General features: G+C 64.1%; 1 protein-coding gene across 1 annotated transcript in view; it reads left to right on the forward strand.

Annotated features, from left to right (window-relative positions):
- NOBOX (NOBOX oogenesis homeobox) overlaps positions 1–18,252 on the forward strand; it is a 215,408-nt gene that overhangs the window by 123,065 nt on the left and 74,091 nt on the right. The window contains exon 2 of the mRNA XM_086949011.1: positions 14,098–14,949. Coding sequence (XP_086805137.1) covers positions 14,098–14,949 — 852 coding nt within the window. The remainder of the gene's footprint in view (positions 1–14,097; positions 14,950–18,252) is intronic.

Here is an 18,252-nt window from a genome sequence, read left to right on the forward strand (position 1 = left end):
CACGGTACTCTGATCTCAACACTGCCCAGCCGAGCCCACAGCAGCACACTCACTGACCTCCAGCCCCACGGCACTCTGATCTCGACACTGCCCAGCCGAGCCCACAGCAGCACACTCACTGACCTCCGGCCCCACGGCACTCTGATCTCGACACTGCCCAGCCGAGCCCACAGCAGCACACTCACTGACCTCCGGCCCCACGGCACTCTGATCTCGACACCGCCCAGCCGAGCCCACAGCAGCACACTCACTGACCTCCGGACCCTCGGCACTCTGATCTCGACACTGCCCAGCCGAGCCCACAGCAGCACACTCACTGACCTCCGGCCCCACGGCACTCTGATCTCGACACTGCCCAGCCGAGCCCACAGCAGCACACTCACTGACCTCCGGCCCCACGGCACTCTGATCTCGACACTGCCCAGCCGAGCCCACAGCAGCACACTCTCTGACCTCCGTCCCCACGGCACCCTGATCTCGACACTGCCCAGCCGAGCCCACAGCAGCACACTCACTGACCTCCGGCCCCACGGCACTCTGATCTCGACACTGCCCAGCCGAGCCCACAGCAGCACACTCACTGACCTCCGGCCCCACGGCACTCTGATCTCGACACTGCCCAGCCGAGCCCACAGCAGCACACTCACTGACCTCCGGCCCCACGGCACTCTGATCTCGACACTGCCCAGCCGAGCCCAGAGCAGCACACTCACTGACCTCCGGCCCCACGGCACTCTGATCTCGACACTGCCCAGCCGAGCCCACAGCAGCACACTCACTGGCCTCCGGCCCCACGGCACTCTGATCTCGACACTGCCCAGCCGAGCCCACAGCAGCACACTCACTGACCTCCGGCCCCACGGCACTCTGATCTCGACACTGCCCAGCCGAGCCCACAGCAGCACACTCACTGACCTCCGGCCCCACGGCACTCTGATCTCGACACTGCCCAGCCGAGCCCACAGCAGCACACTCACTGACCTCCGGCCCCACGGTACTCTGATCTCGACACTGCCCAGCCGAGCCCACAGCAGCACACTCACTGACCTCCGGCCCCACGGCACTCTGATCTCGACACTGCCCAGCCGAGCCCACAGCAGCACACTCACTGACCTCCGTCCCCACGGCACCCTGATCTCGACACTGCCCAGCCGAGCCCACAGCAGCACACTCACTGACCTCTGGCCCCACGGCACTCTGATCTCGACACTGCCCAGCCGAGCCCACAGCAGCACACTCACTGACCTCCGGCCCCACGCACTCTGATCTCGACACTGCCCAGCCGAGCCCACAGCAGCACACTCACTGACCTCCGGCCCCACGGCACTCTGATCTCGACACTGCCCAGCCGAGCCCACAGCAGCACACTCACTGACCTCCGGCCCCACGCACTCTGATCTCGACACTGCCCAGCCGAGCCCACAGCAGCACACTCACTGACCTCCGGCCCCACGGCACCCTGATCTCGACACTGCCCAGCCGAGCCCACAGCAGCACACTCACTGACCTCCGGCCCCACGGCACTCTGATCTCGACACTGCCCAGCCGAGCCCACGCAGCACACTCACCGACCTCCGGCCCCACGGCACTCTGATCTCGACACTGCCCAGCCGAGCTCACAGCAGCACACTCACTGACCTCCGGCCCCACGGCACTCTGATCTCGACACTGCCCAGCCGAGCCCACAGCAGCACGCTCACTGACCTCCGGCCCCACAGCACCCTGATCTCGACACTGCCCAGCCGAGCCCACAGCAGCACACTCACTGACCTCCGGCCCCACGGCACTCTGATCTCGACACTGCCCAGCCGAGCCCACAGCAGCACACTCACTGACCTCTGGCCCCACGGCACTCTGATCTCGACACTGCCCAGCCGAGCCCACAGCAGCACACTCACTGACCTCCAGCCCCACGGCACTCTGATCTCGACACTGCCCAGCCGAGCCCACAGCAGCACACTCACTGACCTCCGGCCCCACGGCACTCTGATCTCGACACTGCCCAGCCGAGCCCACAGCAGCACACTCACTGACCTCCGGCCCCACGGCACTCTGATCTCGACACTGCCCAGCCGAGCCCACAGCAGCACACTCACTGACCTCCGTCCCCACGGCACCCTGATCTCGACACTGCCCAGCCGAGCCCACAGCAGCACACTCACTGACCTCCGGCCCCACGGCACTCTGATCTCGACACTGCCCAGCCGAGCCCACAGCAGCACACTCACTGACCTCCGGCCCCACGGCACTCTGATCTCGACACTGCCCAGCCGAGCCCACAGCAGCACACTCACTGACCTCCGGCCCCACGGCACTCTGATCTCGACACTGCCCAGCCGAGCCCACAGCAGCACACTCACTGACCTCCGGCCCCACGGCACTCTGATCTCGACACTGCCCAGCCGAGCCCACAGCAGCACACTCACTGACCTCCGTCCCCACGGCACCCTGATCTCGACACTGCCCAGCCGAGCCCACAGCAGCACACTCACTGACCTCCGGCCCCACGGCACTCAGATCTCGACACTGCCCAGCCGAGCCCACAGCAGCACACTCACTGACCTCCGGCCCCACGGCACACTGATCTCGACACTGCCCAGCCGAGCCCACAGCAGCACACTCACTGACCTCCGGCCCCACGGCACTCTGATCTCGACACTGCCCAGCCGAGCCCACAGCAGCACACTCACTGACCTCCGGCCCCACGGCACTCTGATCTCGACACTGCCCAGCCGAGCCCACAGCAGCACGCTCACTGACCTCCGGCCCCGCGGCACTCTGATCTCGACACTGCCCAGCCGAGCCCACAGCAGCACGCTCACTGACCTCCGGCCCCACAGCACCCTGATCTCGACACTGCCCAGCCGAGCCCACAGCAGCACACTCACTGACCTCCAGCCCCACGGCACTCTGATCTCGACACTGCCCAGCAGAGCCCACAGCAGCACACTCACTGACCTCCGGCCCCACGGCACTCTGATCTCGACACTGCCCAGCCAAGCCCACAGCAGCACACTCACTGACCTCCGGCCCCACGGCACTCTGATCTCGACACCGCCCAGCCGAGCCCACAGCAGCACACTCACTGACCTCCGGACCCTCGGCACTCTGATCTCAACACTGCCCAGCCGAGCCCACAGCAGCACACTCACTGACCTCCGGCCCCACGGCACTCTGATCTCGACACTGCCCAGCCGAGCCCACAGCAGCACACTCACTGACCTCCGGCCCCACGGCACTCTGATCTCGACACTGCCCAGCCGAGCCCACAGCAGCACACTCACTGACCTCCGTCCCCACGGCACCCTGATCTCGACACTGCCCAGCCGAGCCCACAGCAGCACACTCACTGACCTCCGGCCCCACGGCACTCTGATCTCGACACTGCCCAGCCGAGCCCACAGCAGCACACTCACTGACCTCCGGCCCCACGGCACTCTGATCTCGACACTGCCCAGCCGAGCCCACAGCAGCACACTCACTGACCTCCGGCCCCACGGCACTCTGATCTCGACACTGCCCAGCCGAGCCCACAGCAGCACACTCACTGACCTCCGGCCCCACGGCACTCTGATCTCGACACTGCCCAGCCGAGCCCACAGCAGCACACTCACTGGCCTCCGGCCCCACGGCACTCTGATCTCGACACTGCCCAGCCGAGCCCACAGCAGCACACTCACTGACCTCCGGCCCCACGGCACTCTGATCTCGACACTGCCCAGCCGAGCCCACAGCAGCACACTCACTGACCTCCGGCCCCACGGCACCCTGATCTCGACACTGCCCAGCCGAGCCCACAGCAGCACACTCACTGACCTCCGGCCCCACGGCACTCTGATCTCGACACTGCCCAGCCGAGCCCACAGCAGCACACTCACTGACCTCCTGCCCCACGGCACTCTGATCTCGACACTGCCCAGCCGAGCCCACAGCAGCACACTCACTGACCTCCGTCCCCACGGCACCCTGATCTCGACACTGCCCAGCCGAGCCCACAGCAGCACATTCACTGACCTCTGGCCCCACGGCACTCTGATCTCGACACTGCCCAGCCGAGCCCACAGCAGCACACTCACTGACCTCCGGCCCCACGCACTCTGATCTCGACACTGCCCAGCCGAGCCCACAGCAGCACACTCACTGACCTCCAGCCCCACGGCACTCTGATCTCGACACTGCCCAGCCGAGCCCACAGCAGCACACTCACTGACCTCCGGCCCCACGGCACTCTGATCTCGACACTGCCCAGCCGAGCCCACAGCAGCACACTCACTGACCTCCAGCCCCACGGCACTCTGATCTCGACACCGCCCAGCCGAGCCCACAGCAGCACAGTCACTGACCTCCGGCCCCGCGGCACTCTGATCTCGACACCGCCCAGCCGAGCTCACAGCAGCACACTCACTGACCTCCGGCCCCACGGCACTCTGATCTCGACACTGCCCAGCCGAGCCCACAGCAGCACACTCACTGACCTCCGGCCCCACGGCACTCTGATCTCGACACTGCCCAGCCGAGCCCACAGCAGCACACTCACTGACCTCCGGCCCCACGGCACTCTGATCTCGACACTGCCCAGCCGAGCCCACAGCAGCACACTCACTGACCTCCGGCCCCACGGCACTCTGATCTCGACACTGCCCAGCCGAGCCCACAGCAGCACACTCACTGACCTCCGGCCCCACGGCACTCTGATCTCGACACTGCCCAGCCGAGCCCACAGCAGCACACTCACTGACCTCCGGCCCCACGCACTCTGATCTGGACACTGCCCAGCCGAGCCCACAGCAGCACACTCACTGACCTCCAGCCCCACGGCACTCTGATCTCGACACTGCCCAGCCGAGCCCACAGCAGCACACTCACTGACCTCCGGCCCCACGGTACTCTGATCTCAACACTGCCCAGCCGAGCCCACAGCAGCACACTCACTGACCTCCAGCCCCACGGCACTCTGATCTCGACACTGCCCAGCCGAGCCCACAGCAGCACACTCACTGACCTCCGGCCCCACGGCACTCTGATCTCGACACTGCCCAGCCGAGCCCACAGCAGCACACTCACTGACCTCCGGCCCCACGGCACTCTGATCTCGACACCGCCCAGCCGAGCCCACAGCAGCACACTCACTGACCTCCGGACCCTCGGCACTCTGATCTCGACACTGCCCAGCCGAGCCCACAGCAGCACACTCACTGACCTCCGGCCCCACGGCACTCTGATCTCGACACTGCCCAGCCGAGCCCACAGCAGCACACTCACTGACCTCCGGCCCCACGGCACTCTGATCTCGACACTGCCCAGCCGAGCCCACAGCAGCACACTCTCTGACCTCCGTCCCCACGGCACCCTGATCTCGACACTGCCCAGCCGAGCCCACAGCAGCACACTCACTGACCTCCGGCCCCACGGCACTCTGATCTCGACACTGCCCAGCCGAGCCCACAGCAGCACACTCACTGACCTCCGGCCCCACGGCACTCTGATCTCGACACTGCCCAGCCGAGCCCACAGCAGCACACTCACTGACCTCCGGCCCCACGGCACTCTGATCTCGACACTGCCCAGCCGAGCCCAGAGCAGCACACTCACTGACCTCCGGCCCCACGGCACTCTGATCTCGACACTGCCCAGCCGAGCCCACAGCAGCACACTCACTGGCCTCCGGCCCCACGGCACTCTGATCTCGACACTGCCCAGCCGAGCCCACAGCAGCACACTCACTGACCTCCGGCCCCACGGCACTCTGATCTCGACACTGCCCAGCCGAGCCCACAGCAGCACACTCACTGACCTCCGGCCCCACGGCACTCTGATCTCGACACTGCCCAGCCGAGCCCACAGCAGCACACTCACTGACCTCCGGCCCCACGGTACTCTGATCTCGACACTGCCCAGCCGAGCCCACAGCAGCACACTCACTGACCTCCGGCCCCACGGCACTCTGATCTCGACACTGCCCAGCCGAGCCCACAGCAGCACACTCACTGACCTCCGTCCCCACGGCACCCTGATCTCGACACTGCCCAGCCGAGCCCACAGCAGCACACTCACTGACCTCTGGCCCCACGGCACTCTGATCTCGACACTGCCCAGCCGAGCCCACAGCAGCACACTCACTGACCTCCGGCCCCACGCACTCTGATCTCGACACTGCCCAGCCGAGCCCACAGCAGCACACTCACTGACCTCCGGCCCCACGGCACTCTGATCTCGACACTGCCCAGCCGAGCCCACAGCAGCACACTCACTGACCTCCGGCCCCACGCACTCTGATCTCGACACTGCCCAGCCGAGCCCACAGCAGCACACTCACTGACCTCCGGCCCCACGGCACCCTGATCTCGACACTGCCCAGCCGAGCCCACAGCAGCACACTCACTGACCTCCGGCCCCACGGCACTCTGATCTCGACACTGCCCAGCCGAGCCCACGCAGCACACTCACCGACCTCCGGCCCCACGGCACTCTGATCTCGACACTGCCCAGCCGAGCTCACAGCAGCACACTCACTGACCTCCGGCCCCACGGCACTCTGATCTCGACACTGCCCAGCCGAGCCCACAGCAGCACGCTCACTGACCTCCGGCCCCACAGCACCCTGATCTCGACACTGCCCAGCCGAGCCCACAGCAGCACACTCACTGACCTCCGGCCCCACGGCACTCTGATCTCGACACTGCCCAGCCGAGCCCACAGCAGCACACTCACTGACCTCTGGCCCCACGGCACTCTGATCTCGACACTGCCCAGCCGAGCCCACAGCAGCACACTCACTGACCTCCAGCCCCACGGCACTCTGATCTCGACACTGCCCAGCCGAGCCCACAGCAGCACACTCACTGACCTCCGGCCCCACGGCACTCTGATCTCGACACTGCCCAGCCGAGCCCACAGCAGCACACTCACTGACCTCCGGCCCCACGGCACTCTGATCTCGACACTGCCCAGCCGAGCCCACAGCAGCACACTCACTGACCTCCGTCCCCACGGCACCCTGATCTCGACACTGCCCAGCCGAGCCCACAGCAGCACACTCACTGACCTCCGGCCCCACGGCACTCTGATCTCGACACTGCCCAGCCGAGCCCACAGCAGCACACTCACTGACCTCCGGCCCCACGGCACTCTGATCTCGACACTGCCCAGCCGAGCCCACAGCAGCACACTCACTGACCTCCGGCCCCACGGCACTCTGATCTCGACACTGCCCAGCCGAGCCCACAGCAGCACACTCACTGACCTCCGGCCCCACGGCACTCTGATCTCGACACTGCCCAGCCGAGCCCACAGCAGCACACTCACTGACCTCCGTCCCCACGGCACCCTGATCTCGACACTGCCCAGCCGAGCCCACAGCAGCACACTCACTGACCTCCGGCCCCACGGCACTCTGATCTCGACACTGCCCAGCCGAGCCCACAGCAGCACACTCACTGACCTCCAGCCCCACGGCACTCTGATCTCGACACTGCCCAGCCGAGCCCAGAGCAGCACACTCACTGACCTCCGGCCCCACGGCACTCTGATCTCGACACTGCCCAGCCGAGCCCACAGCAGCACACTCACTGGCCTCCGGCCCCACGGCACTCTGATCTCGACACTGCCCAGCCGAGCCCACAGCAGCATACTCACTGACCTCCGGCCCCACGGCACCCTGATCTCGACACTGCCCAGCCGAGCCCACAGCAGCACACTCACTGACCTCCGGCCCCACGGCACTCTGATCTCGACACTGCCCAGCCGAGCCCACAGCAGCACACTCACTGACCTCCGGCTCCACGGCACTCTGATCTCGACACTGCCCAGCCGAGCCCACAGCAGCACACTCACTGACCTCCGTCCCCACGGCACCCTGATCTCGACACTGCCCAGCCGAGCCCACAGCAGCACACTCACTGACCTCTGGCCCCACGGCACTCTGATCTCGACACTGCCCAGCCGAGCCCACAGCAGCACACTCACTGACCTCCGGCCCCACGCACTCTGATCTCGACACTGCCCAGCCGAGCCCACAGCAGCACACTCACTGACCTCCAGCCCCACGGCACTCTGATCTCGACACTGCCCAGCCGAGCCCACAGCAGCACACTCACTGACCTCCGGCCCCACGGCACTCTGATCTCGACACTGCCCAGCCGAGCCCACAGCAGCACACTCACTGACCTCCAGCCCCACGGCACTCTGATCTCGACACCGCCCAGCCGAGCCCACAGCAGCACAGTCACTGACCTCCGGCCCCGCGGCACTCTGATCTCGACACCGCCCAGCCGAGCTCACAGCAGCACACTCACTGACCTCCGGCCCCACGGCACTCTGATCTCGACACTGCCCAGCCGAGCCCACAGCAGCACACTCACTGACCTCCGGCCCCACGGCACTCTGATCTCGACACTGCCCAGCCGAGCCCACAGCAGCACACTCACTGACCTCCGGCCCCACGGCACTCTGATCTCGACACTGCCCAGCCGAGCCCACAGCAGCACACTCACTGACCTCCGGCCCCACGGCACTCTGATCTCGACACTGCCCAGCCGAGCCCACAGCAGCACACTCACTGACCTCCGGCCCCACGGCACTCTGATCTCGACACTGCCCAGCCGAGCCCACAGCAGCACACTCACTGACCTCCGGCCCCACGCACTCTGATCTGGACACTGCCCAGCCGAGCCCACAGCAGCACACTCACTGACCTCCAGCCCCACGGCACTCTGATCTCGACACTGCCCAGCCGAGCCCACAGCAGCACACTCACTGACCTCCGGCCCCACGGTACTCTGATCTCAACACTGCCCAGCCGAGCCCACAGCAGCACACTCACTGACCTCCAGCCCCACGGCACTCTGATCTCGACACTGCCCAGCCGAGCCCACAGCAGCACACTCACTGACCTCCGGCCCCACGGCACTCTGATCTCGACACTGCCCAGCCGAGCCCACAGCAGCACACTCACTGACCTCCGGCCCCACGGCACTCTGATCTCGACACCGCCCAGCCGAGCCCACAGCAGCACACTCACTGACCTCCGGACCCTCGGCACTCTGATCTCGACACTGCCCAGCCGAGCCCACAGCAGCACACTCACTGACCTCCGGCCCCACGGCACTCTGATCTCGACACTGCCCAGCCGAGCCCACAGCAGCACACTCACTGACCTCCGGCCCCAAGGCACTCTGATCTCGACACTGCCCAGCCGAGCCCACAGCAGCACACTCACTGACCTCCGTCCCCACTACACCCTGATCTCGACACTGCCCAGCCGAGCCCACAGCAGCACACTCACTGACCTCCGGCCCCACGGCACTCTGATCTCGACACTGCCCAGCCGAGCCCACAGCAGCACACTCACTGACCTCCGGCCCCACGGCACTCTGATCTCGACACTGCCCAGCCGAGCCCACAGCAGCACACTCACTGACCTCCGGCCCCACGGCACTCTGATCTCGACACTGCCCAGCCGAGCCCAGAGCAGCACACTCACTGACCTCCGGCCCCACGGCACTCTGATCTCGACACTGCCCAGCCGAGCCCACAGCAGCACACTCACTGGCCTCCGGCCCCACGGCACTCTGATCTCGACACTGCCCAGCCGAGCCCACAGCAGCACACTCACTGACCTCCGGCCCCACGGCACTCTGATCTCGACACTGCCCAGCCGAGCCCACAGCAGCACACTCACTGACCTCCGGCCCCACGGCACTCTGATCTCGACACTGCCCAGCCGAGCCCACAGCAGCACACTCACTGACCTCCGGCCCCACGGCACTCTGATCTCGACACTGCCCAGCCGAGCCCACAGCAGCACACTCACTGACCTCCGGCCCCACGGCACTCTGATCTCGACACTGCCCAGCCGAGCCCACAGCAGCACACTCACTGACCTCCGTCCCCACGGCACCCTGATCTCGACACTGCCCAGCCGAGCCCACAGCAGCACACTCACTGACCTCTGGCCCCACGGCACTCTGATCTCGACACTGCCCAGCCGAGCCCACAGCAGCACACTCACTGACCTCCGGCCCCACGCACTCTGATCTCGACACTGCCCAGCCGAGCCCACAGCAGCACACTCACTGACCTCCGGCCCCACGGCACTCTGATCTCGACACTGCCCAGCCGAGCCCACAGCAGCACACTCACTGACCTCCGGCCCCACGCACTCTGATCTCGACACTGCCCAGCCGAGCCCACAGCAGCACACTCACTGACCTCCGGCCCCACGGCACCCTGATCTCGACACTGCCCAGCCGAGCCCACAGCAGCACACTCACTGACCTCCGGCCCCACGGCACTCTGATCTCGACACTGCCCAGCCGAGCCCACGCAGCACACTCACTGACCTCCGGCCCCACGGCACTCTGATCTCGACACTGCCCAGCCGAGCTCACAGCAGCACACTCACTGACCTCCGGCCCCACGGCACTCTGATCTCGACACTGCCCAGCCGAGCCCACAGCAGCACGCTCACTGACCTCCGGCCCCACAGCACCCTGATCTCGACACTGCCCAGCCGAGCCCACAGCAGCACACTCACTGACCTCCGGCCCCACGGCACTCTGATCTCGACACTGCCCAGCCGAGCCCACAGCAGCACACTCACTGACCTCTGGCCCCACGGCACTCTGAACTCGACACTGCCCAGCCGAGCCCACAGCAGCACACTCACTGACCTCCAGCCCCACGGCACTCTGATCTCGACACTGCCCAGCCGAGCCCACAGCAGCACACTCACTGACCTCCGGCCCCACGGCACTCTGATCTCGACACTGCCCAGCCGAGCCCACAGCAGCACACTCACTGACCTCCGGCCCCACGCACTCTGATCTCGACACTGCCCAGCCGAGCCCACAGCAGCACACTCACTGACCTCCGGCCCCACGGCACCCTGATCTCGACACTGCCCAGCCGAGCCCACAGCAGCACACTCACTGACCTCCGGCCCCACGGCACTCTGATCTCGACACTGCCCAGCCGAGCCCACGCAGCACACTCACTGACCTCCGGCCCCACGGCACTCTGATCTCGACACTGCCCAGCCGAGCTCACAGCAGCACACTCACTGACCTCCGGCCCCACGGCACTCTGATCTCGACACTGCCCAGCCGAGCCCACAGCAGCACGCTCACTGACCTCCGGCCCCACAGCACCCTGATCTCGACACTGCCCAGCCGAGCCCACAGCAGCACACTCACTGACCTCCGGCCCCACGGCACTCTGATCTCGACACTGCCCAGCCGAGCCCACAGCAGCACACTCACTGACCTCTGGCCCCACGGCACTCTGAACTCGACACTGCCCAGCCGAGCCCACAGCAGCACACTCACTGACCTCCAGCCCCACGGCACTCTGATCTCGACACTGCCCAGCCGAGCCCACAGCAGCACACTCACTGACCTCCGGCCCCACGGCACTCTGATCTCGACACTGCCCAGCCGAGCCCACAGCAGCACACTCACTGACCTCCGGCCCCACGGCACTCTGATCTCGACACTGCCCAGCCGAGCCCACAGCAGCACACTCACTGACCTCCGTCCCCACGGCACCCTGATCTCGACACTGCCCAGCCGAGCCCACAGCAGCACACTCACTGACCTCCGGCCCCACGGCACTCTGATCTCGACACTGCCCAGCCGAGCCCACAGCAGCACACTCACTGACCTCCGGCCCCACGGCACTCTGATCTCGACACTGCCCAGCCGAGCCCACAGCAGCACACTCACTGACCTCCGGCCCCACGGCACTCTGATCTCGACACTGCCCAGCCGAGCCCACAGCAGCACACTCACTGACCTCCGGCCCCACGGCACTCTGATCTCGACACTGCCCAGCCGAGCCCACAGCAGCACACTCACTGACCTCCGTCCCCACGGCACCCTGATCTCGACACTGCCCAGCCGAGCCCACAGCAGCACACTCACTGACCTCCGGCCCCACGGCACTCTGATCTCGACACTGCCCAGCCGAGCCCACAGCAGCACACTCACTGACCTCCGGCCCCACGGCACTCTGATCTCGACACTGCCCAGCCGAGCCCACAGCAGCACACTCACTGACCTCAGGCCCCACGGCACTCTGATCTCGACACTGCCCAGCCGAGCCCAGAGCAGCACACTCACTGACCTCCGGCCCCACGGCACTCTGATCTCGACACTGCCCAGCCGAGCCCACAGCAGCACACTCACTGGCCTCCGGCCCCACGGCACTCTGATCTCGACACTGCCCAGCCGAGCCCACAGCAGCACACTCACTGACCTCCGGCCCCACGGCACTCTGATCTCGACACTGCCCAGCCGAGCCCACAGCAGCACACTCACTGACCTCCGGCCCCACGGCACTCTGATCTCGACACTGCCCAGCCGAGCCCACAGCAGCACACTCACTGACCTCCGGCCCCACGGCACTCTGATCTCGACACTGCCCAGCCGAGCCCACAGCAGCACACTCACTGACCTCCGGCCCCACGGCACTCTGATCTCGACACTGCCCAGCCGAGCCCACAGCAGCACACTCACTGACCTCCGTCCCCACGGCACCCTGATCTCGACACTGCCCAGCCGAGCCCACAGCAGCACACTCACTGACCTCTGGCCCCACGGCACTCTGATCTCGACACTGCCCAGCCGAGCCCACAGCAGCACACTCACTGACCTCCGGCCCCACGCACTCTGATCTCGACACTGCCCAGCCGAGCCCACAGCAGCACACTCACTGACCTCCGGCCCCACGGCACTCTGATCTCGACACTGCCCAGCCGAGCCCACAGCAGCACACTCACTGACCTCCGGCCCCACGCACTCTGATCTCGACACTGCCCAGCCGAGCCCACAGCAGCACACTCACTGACCTCCGGCCCCACGGCACCCTGATCTCGACACTGCCCAGCCGAGCCCACAGCAGCACACTCACTGACCTCCGGCCCCACGGCACTCTGATCTCGACACTGCCCAGCCGAGCCCACGCAGCACACTCACTGACCTCCGGCCCCACGGCACTCTGATCTCGACACTGCCCAGCCGAGCTCACAGCAGCACACTCACTGACCTCCGGCCCCACGGCACTCTGATCTCGACACTGCCCAGCCGAGCCCACAGCAGCACGCTCACTGACCTCCGGCCCCACAGCACCCTGATCTCGACACTGCCCAGCCGAGCCCACAGCAGCACACTCACTGACCTCCGGCCCCACGGCACTCTGATCTCGACACTGCCCAGCCGAGCCCACAGCAGCACACTCACTGACCTCTGGCCCCACGGCACTCTGATCTCGACACTGCCCAGCCGAGCCCACAGCAGCACACTCACTGACCTCCAGCCCCACGGCACTCTGATCTCGACACTGCCCAGCCGAGCCCACAGCAGCACACTCACTGACCTCCGGCCCCACGGCACTCTGATCTCGAGACTGCCCAGCCGAGCCCACAGCAGCACACTCACTGACCTCTGGCCCCACGGCACTCTGATCTCGACACTGCCCAGCCGAGCCCACAGCAGCACACTCACTGACCTCCAGCCCCACGGCACTCTGATCTCGACACTGCCCAGCCGAGCCCCCAGCAGCACAATCACTGACCTCCGGCCCCACGGCACCCTGATCGCGACACTGCCCAGCCGAGCCCACAGCAGCACACTCACTGACCTCCGACCCCACGGCACTCTGATCTCGACACTGCCCAGCCGAGCCCGCAGCAACACACTCACTGACCTCCGGCCCCACGCACCCTGATCTCACTTCAAGGGCTTCAGCAGAGTAAGTGAAGGCAGCCTGGAATTGAGGCAAATAAGCTTCCCTTTTTAGTTCCGTCTCCAGTTGAGTTGGTTCTCACTTGTAGGCAGCGCCTCGAAGCAGCCTGTAGCTGTAACCTTGCACTCCAGAACTATCCCGATACCACTGACACTCTAAGGGGCTGCCACCAGAGCTGTCTCCGCCTGTCCTGCTCTTGTATACAGCTCTACAGAGGCACCTTCACCACCCAGTGTCACCCCTCCTGAGTCCTGACCCCCAGCACCCGCTCTTCCAATGCTAGGAGTCTGCTCTGCTGGACTTGCTTAAGATGTCCTGTCTGAGAGGAATAAGCCATGTTTTGTTCTTTCTTTGCAGTGAGATTGGGGATGGTGGAGCGTGGAGACGAAGTTCATGATGGAGAAGAAGAAGAAGGCGAGGACAGTGAGGAGAGAGAGTGCTTTCCGAAGCCATCCCTGCTCTGCACCGAGCACCTGGAGCTGAACATGGCTGGGGAGCAGAGCGATGGTGCCTCAGACCTGGGCTCCGACCTGGATCTTTCATCCGCCACTTCCGGCACAAGAGTCGTCCCGGAGTTCCGCACGGTCATCATCGAGGATGACTCCTCAGACCTCCTGGAAGGAAGCGATGGCTTGGACCAGAGCGGGATGCTGGCCTCACAACCAGGGGATTACTGTCTCGTGCAGGTGACCGAGGCTAATCCTGGAGAGACCTTGATGGCACCCTCCGGCGTGCCCGAGGACTGCCAACTGAATTTTGTCACCGTCTGCAACTCCGAGTCTGGATTCTTCACCCGAATCAGCACCATCCCACGAGCATCCACCACCGCCACTGACTGCGGCTTCTCCAAGGAGGCCCCTGACCAGCAGGATCAGAAGCTTCCCTACTACATCGATGAGGACGATGAGTTTGATGGCTCCGAGCTGCACCACGACAAGGTGGGAGGCCACTCGTCTGCTTCTGGAGACGTTTTTGGCATGCCGCAGTTCCATCCCGTTAACCTAAAGATAGATCCTGGAAACGTGCCACGACGCTCTGCGCGCTGTGCCGCTGCCAGCACCACCGGGCGAGCTCCACTGCGGCTCTCGTCCTTCATGTACGACGCCAGCAGCCATTCTGGCACCAAGGCTGAAAAGAAGCGGGAAATCCCTGATGAGATGGGGCTGTCGGCGCCAGTGAAGAAAAAGTCTCGGACCCTCTACAGCGCTGGTAGGTGGGGCAGACCTGGGACTTGCAGGGTTTGTGGTGTGATGTTCTCAGACCTTTCCTCACTCTGCTTTTCCTTGTCTCTCCTTTCTTTCTGGTTTTCTTTTAGGAGGGGTTCCTAGATCTGCTAAGAAGTTGTTGTTTGGTTAATGATTGTCACTGCAGCATTGCTTTTTGACCAGGAAGCAGTGGAAGTGGAAGACACCTTCTTGCCATCATTTCTACCATTTTTACTCTTTTCTCTTTTCCAAGGAGAAGGAAGTGTGAAGCTTCTGAGACTCTGTGTGCAGAATGGTGACCTGTGAGGACTGACGGATGTAGGGTTTGGAGTGGAGCTTCAGGTGAACATTGAAGGGTTTTGCGGACCTTCTGTGGTGGGTGCGGGAGCATGAGGGCAAGTAGGCATCTCGGACACGTGGCGGAACATGTGATGCCGGCGATACTGATTAAAACCTCTAGCAGAGGCTTCACCCGTGAGCACAGACTATGAGCAGAGCTGTAGGGCAAGGACAGGATCGGGCAAGGACAAGACGTGTGAGGGTTGTTCTAGTAATTCTTCAAGTGCAAACGAGGCTGTTCAGAAGAGTGGATGGTGCATGGCTTCTGGCCTGTTCCTGATTGTCCCTTGGTCAGTTCTTGATGAGCCTTTGATCAGCTCTTGGTCGTCCCTTCTTTTACCCCTTGGTTGGCCCTCGGTCATCTCTTGGTTAGCCCTTGTTTGTCCCCTTGGTTGGCTCTCGGTCAGCTCTTGGTTGGCTCTCGGTCAGCTCTTGGTTGGCTCTCGGTCAGCTCTTGGTTGGCTCTCAATCAGCTCTTGGTCGGCCCGCGTCAGCTCTTGGTTGGCTCTCGGTCAGCTCTTGGTCGGCCCTCGGTCAGCTCTTGGTTGGCTCTCGGTCAGCTCTTGGTCGGCCCTCGGTCAGCTCTTGGTCGGCCCTCGGTCAGCTCTCGGTCAGCTCTTGGTTGGCTCTCGGTCAGCTCCTGGTTGGCTCTCGGTCAGCTCTTGGTTGGCCCTCAGTCAGCTCTTGGTTTGGCCCTCGGTCAGCTCTTGGTTGGCCCTCAGTCAGCTCTTGGTTTGGCCCTCGGTCAGCTCTTGGTTGGCTCTCGGACAGCTCTTGGTTGGCTCTCGGTCAGCTCTTGGTTGGCTCTCAATCAGCTCTTGGTCGGCCCTCGTCAGCTCTTGGTTGGCTCTCGGTCAGCTCGTGGTTGGCTCTCGGTCAGCTCTTGGTTGGCTCTCGGTCAGCTCTTGGTTGGCTCTCGGTCAGCTCTTGGTTGGCTCTCGGTCAGCTCTTGGTTGGCTCTCGGTCAGCTCTCGGTCAGCTCTTGGTTGGCTCTCGGTCAGCTCTTGGTTGGCTCTCGGTCAGCTCTTGGTTGGCTCTTGGTCAGCTCGTGGTTGGCTCTCGGTCAGCTCTTGGTTGGCTCTCGGTCAGCTCTTGGTCGGCTCTCGGTCATCTCTTGGTTGGCTCTCGGTCAGCTCTTGGTTGGCTCTCGGTCAGCTCTTGGTTTGGCCCTCGGTCAGCTCTTGGTCAGCTCTCGGTCAGCTCTTGGTTGGCTCTCGGTCAGCTCTTGGTTGGCTCTCAGTCAGCTCTTGGTTGGCTCTTGGTCAGCTCGTGGTTGGCTCTCGGTCAGCTCTTGGTCAGCTCTTGGTCAGCTCTTGGTTGGCTCTCGGTCAGCTCTTGGTTGGCTCTCGGTCATCTCTTGGTTGGCTCTTGGTCATCTCTTGGTTGGCTCTTGGTCAGCTCGTGGTTGGCTCTCGGTCAGCTCTTGGTCAGCTCTCGGTCAGCTCTTGGTTGGCTCTCGGTCAGCTCTTGGTCAGCTCTCGGTCAGCTCTTGGTTGGCTCTCGGTCAGCTCTTGGTTGGCTCTCGGTCAGCTCTTGGTTGGCTCTTGGTCAGCTCGTGGTTGGCTCTCGGTCAGCTCCTGGTTGGCCCTCAGTCAGCTCGTGGTTGGCTCTCGGTCAGCTCCTGGTTGGCCCACAGTCAGCTCTTGGTTTGGCCCTCAGTCAGCTCTTGGTTGGCCCTCAGTCAGTTCTTGGTTTGGCCCTCGGTCAGCTCTTGGTTGGCCCTCAGTCAGCTCTTGGTTGGCTCTCGGTCAGCTCTTGGTTGGCTCTCGGTCAGCTCTTGGTTGGCTCTCGGTCAGTTCTTGGTTGGCTCTCGGTCAGCTCTTGGTTGGTTCTCGGTCAGCTCGGGGTTGGCCCTCAGTCAGCTCTTGGTTTGGCCCTCGGTCAGCTCTTGGTTGGCCCTCAGTCAGCTCTTGGTTTGGCCCTCGGTCAGCTCTTAGTTGGCCCTCAGTCAGCTCTTGGTTGGCTCTTGGTCAGCTCGTGGTTGGCTCTCGGTCAGCTCTTGGTCAGCTCTCGGTCAGCTCTTGGTTGGCTCTCGGTCAGCTCTTGGTTGGCTCTCGGTCAGCTCTTGGTTGGCTCTCGGTCAGCTCTTGGTTGGCTCTCAATCAGCTCTTGGTCGGCCCTCGTCAGCTCTCGGTCAGCTCTCGGTCAGCTCTCGGTCAGCTCTCGGTCAGCTCTTGGTTGGCTCTCGGTTAGCTCTTGGTTGGCTCTCGGTCAGCTCTTGGTTGGCTCTCGGTCAGCTTTTGGTTGGCTCTCGGTCAGCTCTTGGTTGGCTCTCAATCAGCTCTTGGTCGGCCCTCGTCAGCTCTCGGTCAGCTCTCGGTCAGCTCTCGGTCAGCTCTCGGTCAGCTCTTGGTCGGCTCTCGGTCAGCTCTTGGTTGGCTCTCGGTCAGCTCTTGGTTGGCTCTCAATCAGCTCTTGGTCGGCCCTCGTCAGCTCTTGGTTGGCTCTCGATCAGCTATTGGTTGGCTCTTGGTCAGCTCTTGGTTGGCTCTCGGTCAGCTTCTGGTTGGCTCTCGGTCAGCTCCTGGTTGGCTCTCGGTCAGCTCCTGGTTGGCTCTCGGTCAGCTCGTGGTTGGCTCTCGGTCAGCTCTTGGTTGGCCCTCAGTCAGCTCTTGGTTTGGCTCTCAATCGGCTCTAAGTCGGCCATTGGTCGCTCTTGGTCATCTCTTGTTTGCCCCCTTCGTCTGCCCTCGTCAGTTCTTGGTTGGCTCTCAGTCAGCTCGTGGTTGGCTCTCGGTCAGTTCTTAATTGGCTCTCGGTCAGCTCTTGGTCGGCCCTCGGTCAGCTCCTGGTTGGCTCTCAATCAGCTCTTGGTCGGCCCTCGTCAGCTCTTGGTTGGCTCTCGGTCAGCTCTTGGTTGGCTCTCGGTCAGCTCTTGGTTGGCTCTCGGTCAGCTCTTGGTTGGCTCTCGGTCAGCTCTTGGTCAGCTCTTGGTTGGCTCTCGGTCAGCTCTTGGTTGGCTCTCGGT

Source organism: Lissotriton vulgaris, unplaced genomic scaffold, assembly GCF_964263255.1.
Source record: "Lissotriton vulgaris unplaced genomic scaffold, aLisVul1.2 SCAFFOLD_352, whole genome shotgun sequence".
In the NCBI taxonomy this organism is placed as follows: domain Eukaryota; kingdom Metazoa; phylum Chordata; class Amphibia; order Caudata; family Salamandridae; genus Lissotriton; species Lissotriton vulgaris.